This window comes from Tupaia chinensis, unplaced genomic scaffold (genome assembly GCF_000334495.1).
Source record: "Tupaia chinensis unplaced genomic scaffold, TupChi_1.0 Scaffold000215_1, whole genome shotgun sequence".
Lineage (NCBI taxonomy): Eukaryota > Metazoa > Chordata > Mammalia > Scandentia > Tupaiidae > Tupaia > Tupaia belangeri.
In genome coordinates, this window is record NW_006159690.1 from 433,212 (window position 1) to 439,983 (window position 6,772).

General features: G+C 36.5%; 1 protein-coding gene across 4 annotated transcripts in view; it reads left to right on the forward strand.

Annotated features, from left to right (window-relative positions):
• NFIA (nuclear factor I A) overlaps positions 1 to 6,772 on the forward strand; it is a 445,632-nt gene that overhangs the window by 1,109 nt on the left and 437,751 nt on the right. For all 4 annotated transcript variants that reach the window (XM_006147506.3, XM_006147507.2, XM_027771457.1 and 1 more), the window contains exon 2: positions 4,763 to 5,294. In XM_006147506.3, coding sequence (XP_006147568.1) covers positions 4,763 to 5,294 — 532 coding nt within the window. The remainder of the gene's footprint in view (positions 1 to 4,762; positions 5,295 to 6,772) is intronic.

Consider the following 6,772-nt stretch of genomic DNA (forward strand, 5'->3'; position numbering starts at 1 on the left):
GGCCGGACGCGGCTCCCCCTGCCGCCGCCTCCCGCAGCCGCCGCCGCCACAGCGCGACTCCCGTCGCTCCGCGCGCAGGACGGGGGCAACTTTTCCCTCCGACTCAACTCGGAGCGTGGGCTGTGGCGCCCCACCGCCCCCCCTTTCCATGCGGTCCCTGTCCATCCCTCCCTTCTCTGCACCACCTCCGGGCAACGTAGTGCTACTTCGCAGTTCCAAATCTGGTCCCTTTGGAATATTATTTATTTATTTTTTTAACTAAAAATGCATGAAGTCAAAAGTCTTTTGCGCTCACTTTTTTAATAAGTGGGAGTCTTCATACTGCTTTCATACTTTGCGATCTGACCATTACTCACCTACATGAAGTTACATGTTACAAGTCAAACGTTTCTTCACTACTCCCTTCAAAAACCTGCTACCACGTCTTGCCTTCATTGGGCAGGAGATAACGGTTTAGCCGGAATACTTTCTGGAAAGCTAAAAAGTATCAGTAGTTTTCTCCCTTCTCCATGGATTCTGGATTTATTTCCCACATGACATCCGTTCTTGCAATATCTAGCAGTAATAATAATGGCTACTTGATCTCAGAAGACTCTTAAATGCATCTTTTATGTTGAAATGGCCTGTTTGGGATTTAGGCCTCGCATTAATAATGGATAGCAGTTGCTTTTAGTTATTGTAAAGCCCCCCCCCACCCCCCAACAAACTTCCAAAGTTCCTATTTTAGGAACTTGTGGAAGTATGGAATGAAACTTTTCTAGCCATTTCTGGCAAGGTTCACAATTGCATATGGATCAGATGCAAAGTGTAAGATAATTTGAATGAATTACGGACTGCAGTGAAAATGCTGAGATTCAGAGGCTGAAGTTCTAGCTGGCAAAAGTTTGCAACACAGAGCACTTGTAGATAATTCCAGTGTGCTACCACAGAGGGAAAGCACTCTAACAGATAGATTAATACCTTCTCAAGTGAGCCCTTCAAATTTGTATTTTGGAATTGTGCAGAGATGAGGACACCTGTGTGTCCACGCAGGCCCAGGGCATAGTCAGGTGTGTAAAAAAGTTAGCTTGGTTCATGAGCTACTAGCACATTCAAGTTTTTTTTTTTCTTTTTACATATTTGGCAAGGTTGATTGATGCATTCACTAGGCCTTCGGTGGAAACACTACTAAGAGAAATGCTTATTTAGTGTAACAGTTGGCGATGAAAATGTACAATAAATAGTGAATGACCGCTCATGTATTTTATGGGTTCTTCTTTTAAAAATTGATTTACAACTTATTTAACTTGTTGGAATATTTATAATGCTTTAGAGCTAGTTTTAAAAAGAAAGACTTAGGTAGTTTATTGCTCATTAAAAAAAAAAAAATTCCCCGAATATAGTGATACAAGTGCTCTAAATGAAGGAATCTACTTCAATGCAATTAAAAAAAAATTTACTAGGAAAATACCAGGTATTTTATTTTAATCCAGGATGGGCCTATCATATTGACATCATGTACCTGGCCATATATTGATAACACAGCAGAAATGAATAGGTAAACCTTTAAAATAAGTAGTTTTCAGAAATACCAGCATTCGGTGGGTCTTACACTTGGCTTACTTTCAAACAGACCAGCATTTAAGATGCTGGTTAAAAGTAATACCGCTTCTGAAACAGGTTTTCAAGTTTGTTTTTATTGGTGGTCTGTAACTTTCTTCCTGAGTACATATGTAACATATTCTTTGTTTTTCTTTTGAATATTTTCACATAGTACATAGCTTATGATATTACATTCAGCAGCATGATTTATAAGGGCCTTCTATCTTTTTTTTTTTTTAAATTATTTTTAAATACCAGCATTCGGTGGGTCTTACACTTGGCTTACTTTCAAACAGACCAGCATTTAAGATGCTGGTTAAAAGTAATACCGCTTCTGAAACAGGTTTTCAAGTTTGTTTTTATTGGTGGTCTGTAACTTTCTTCCTGAGTACATATGTAACATATTCTTTGTTTTTCTTTTGAATATTTTCACATAGTGCATAGCTTATGATATTACATTCAGCAGCATGATTTATAAGGGCCTTCTATCTTTTTTTTTTTTTAAACTGATTTTTGTTATCCCTGGATATTTTCTACAAGTTAATGCTATCATTTAGTGTAGATGTTCTGGAATATTTCTAATCATGAGTTCAGAAAGCGGCATTAAAAAAAATTAACTGGCATTTTAATTGTACTTTTATAAAAGTTATACACCATATTGTGTACTTTTATTGGCACATGCTTAAAACGTTTGGGGAGTAATATGTTGTAAATACCTTTGATGCAGAATTGGTGACTTAGATTATTCTTAATGACTAGTTGACATAGTTGGCCTCATTTAAGGATTTTTATGATGAGATATATGGGCATTTGGTTGGCAGGTAAACAAAATCCTTCTGAACACAAATGGACGCAGTTCGCAGTTTTTGAGAAGCATATTGGGAGTGTCTTTGAACACTTAAAAAGTCATATTAGACTGTTTACTTAAAATATATATTTTTTAAAATCATGAATAAGGCTTTTAAATAAGGTAATGTTTTACCATAGACATGAACTGATTGGTGCTACATTATTCTTTGCATTATAAAATGGGGCTGAGACTTTAACATGAAATCCTTTTGCTGAAAGCTCAATTTGTAGCTTATGATAGACTCCAAGAGTCTTTGCATAATACTACAGGGCCTTGGTTCCTAGCATGTCTTGTGTATAAAATAAAATCAGGCAATGGGAAGAACTATTTCAGAACTAAAACATATGGATTTTAGAGCATTGCAGGGATGAGCTCAGAATTTAGTGATGTTTAATGCCTTATGGTTTGGCGTACACCTTAACAGATAAACTGTGACTTGCCTCCATTTCTCTCTTCTAAAGTATGTGAATAAGAAAGATTCTGAAACATTAGAAATTTTTAAAATGCTAATGGTTTATGGTAAAGCATAAAAGAATTATTTTTATTTTTTTTCTCTAGTTCCCCTCCACTTAAAAAAATGCACACATGCTATAAAAGCTGACCACTTCTCTTTTGGATTCTTTTATTGAAAGAGAGCAGTTTTCAAAGTTAAACTTGAAACACAGAGCCTGAAATTTGTGCAAAGAGGAAAAGAATAAATGTCAACTACTGAAGTGATTTATATTACATTAATATATACGTAGTAGTAAAAAAAATCAGTCATATGCAGTGTTTGGATGACTGATTATAATTTGCAAAATTTTAGGGGGCTGGACTATTAAAATATTTTACTATTTTTGCTTTCTCAGCTTATATTTTAACATTGAAAAATTTAATAATTGCTTTAAAAGTAATATTTGGGATATTCCAGTTATTCGTGGCCCAAAGTATGTATTTACATAAATGTGATAAAATGAAAAGGAATACATTTTATATTTGTCCTCTATCCTTTTTTTTAAAAAAAAGTATCAGCAATTATGTCTTAAGCATAGATCTTTGGTTTTCTTCTCCTCATGTATTTGAAAGTAAATAATTTATCTTTTGGAGGGGTGATGTGGCAGAGAGAAGTTATGTAAGATTAGTGAGGATTAGTTAATAAAAGTTAGATGTACTCCGAAAACCTTGTATTGGTTACCGCTTAGTTTTTTTCTTTATTTTTATTTTTTGGTTTTTAAGAAAATGTCACATATATGAATCAAACATTTTGAGTAAAACAAGAAGACATTAATTGTTTTAAAATCAACTTTATTTTTAAATTTCCTCAATTTTAAGAGGCAACCATGAGGCTTTTCCTGGAGTCTTGTAAACATTGAATATACCGAAATCTCTTTTTCCTTGTGAGAAAACTGAAATTTTATTTTCAAAAATTAAATGATCTATTTTTTAGGGATGATTACTACTGAAATCATTCTACCATCATAGCAGTAAATTCAACATATTTGGTTGCAACACTGTCACAATGGCACATTCTATTTACAATCAGGGATGATTACTACTGAAATCATTCTACCATCATAGCAGTAAATTCAACATATTTGGTTGCAACACTGTTGTCACAATGGCACATTCTGTTTACAATCTGGCATGACGCATTTCATTTTTTCCCCTTTTTATTTTATTCCCATAATATCAGCAATTGCATCTTGAGCATCAAAATTTTTCTAAGTCTTTGACTAAAATAAATTACATGCAAATGCAATATTTAAAAGAGAAATTAAGATAAGAGCGAAATGAGTAAGAAACAGATCAGAGCCCACATTCAGCATGGTTAGAGGGAAAGCCTTTGTTTTCATTGATTGTGGACATGATTTTTGCTCCTAGACTTCCATAAACATTGACTGGCATCTAAATGTTTAGGATTTGCCAACCTGGCGGCCAGGCCCTGGCTGTACTACAAGTGGTGAGGTCAAGGCTGGGACAAAATTAGATATGCCTTTCTTGAAATAGGTTAAGATTATATACTGTTATAAGCATTTAGATAAACTTCACTCACTGTCTAAAAGATTTGGGAACTAGGCCGGACAACAGAAGCTGGTGCACTTTGGTGAATGCATCAAAGCATTTAATTTTAAAAAAAAATTTTGTTAGCAGTTTTCTTTTTTCAGGTTGTGGGAAATGAGAGTTTGCTGCTCTTTCTGCCCCCTCCCACTTCCATAGGGGTCCTATTCTGATTTTGATAATGTCATCGTGGTAAAGGGAAATGAGAAATTTGTTTAAAGGTGGGATTAGAAGAAAGTTATTTTCCTTTGGTTTACCTGCTAGTCATAGTTTTGTTTTTATTCATTTACCTAGGATGAATTTCATCCTTTCATCGAAGCACTTCTGCCCCATGTCCGAGCCTTCGCCTACACATGGTTCAACCTGCAGGCCCGAAAACGAAAATACTTCAAAAAACATGAAAAGCGTATGTCAAAAGAAGAAGAGAGAGCCGTGAAGGATGAATTGCTAAGTGAAAAACCAGAGGTCAAGCAGAAGTGGGCATCTCGACTTCTGGCCAAGTTACGGAAAGATATCCGGCCTGAGTATCGGGAGGATTTTGTTCTTACAGTGACAGGGAAAAAACCTCCATGTTGTGTTCTTTCCAACCCAGACCAGAAAGGCAAGATGCGAAGAATTGACTGCCTCCGCCAGGCAGATAAAGTCTGGAGGTTGGACCTTGTCATGGTGATTTTGTTTAAAGGAATTCCGCTGGAAAGTACTGATGGCGAGCGCCTGGTGAAGTCGCCACAGTGCTCTAACCCAGGGCTCTGTGTGCAGCCCCATCACATAGGGGTTTCTGTTAAGGAACTCGATTTATATTTGGCATACTTTGTGCATGCAGCAGGTAAGTGTGGTGGTGAGAATTCCTTGCATTTTCTTGTGTGTTTCTTTCCCGATGACTTCCGTGGGTGCCGGACCCTCGCTGAACTCCCCATGTTGTAGGCCACGTACATGAGCCGTGTGGTTTCAAAGATAGACCAAGGGCAGGACAGCTCGAGATCCCTGGTCAAAAGTGCCGTCTGCATGCAGGTGGAAAAGCATAGCTTTGAGAGAATGCTAAGTTCAGTTCTTTGGTAAGTAGTGTTACAAAGGTGTTGGTCATCAGGCAATATGTTTAAATCACATTTTTTGATGAGGGCTGAGGAGAGCCTCATGAAAAACCCTTGGAATAAAGAGTATGTTTTAACTGGCAAGTGATCTAGTTAAAAAGCATTCAGTTTGGTAGCGAGGCAGTATTTTCAGTTGCTTTTCTGCTGGGAGTGTTTTGAACCCACCGGGGCCTCTTGAACCCCTTGCCAATTAAGAAGGTGGAGGTAAGATTACTATCGAATTGCTGATCATTTATGAAGGAAAAATAATGACATTAATACACAAATTTAGTAGCTTTGTATTTAGGAATTTTTACTGTTGTGTTAGCTAAGAAAAACAAACCAACCAACTCTTGAAGTAATTGATGGAGAGGTTAATATTAAAAATAACCAGTCTATGGAGGTCATGATACATTGAAAAATTGCTGTTGACTATTGATGCAGTGAATTGCTTTGATTTATTATAAAATTCTTTATTGTTTTTTTCCAAGGCATGTTTTACCTGTGTATGTTTCAGCATTTAGAATAGCATTCAGGGTAAAAACTACTGAGGGCTGGATAAAATAATGCATTTTTACTTGTTCCTTTCGTCTTGTTTTAGACAAAAGGCTCATTGTGTCATGTGAAAGCCCAAGTCTTGTGTAACTTGTTGACTTTTTATATGTACGTTTCGGTCTTGCTAGATTACCTTCATGGCAGTTACTTGGGCCAGAAAAAGAAGGTTGTAGAAACCTACCAGTTGTTTTGGGGGTTGTGTATTTCTGTATTTTTTCCACAAAGGAGAGAAGAGAAATTGCCTGTAAGATTAATGTTGGACTGTTTTGGAAAACATTTTTAATTCTAAAAAAGTTAGCTTTTTTTCCCCTAAAAGTCAGTTGATATCCTAGTCTCTATTGTTTTCCCCAATATATGCTTAAGAAAGAGAACTTTTGTTATCCATCTGTCCTTACATAAGAAATTGGAGAAATTAACTTTGCAAGCATGTCTCATCATCATTTGCATTCTGTTGGCAGGGGATAGATGAGTATTTTAGAGGATGAGATCTGCAAGTGTTTCAAATATTTGGGTTTTTGCAAATGTATACTTAATTATAAGAAGAGCCTGTTGCTTTAGCCTGTCCTGGGTAGCACAAAACGAAAAGACACCACCTCTCAAATGGCCACGTATCAGGAATAAATGGCACTTCCTTAACCCCCCCCCCTTTAGCCCTGTTGTGGTTAGTTTTTTTTTTCTT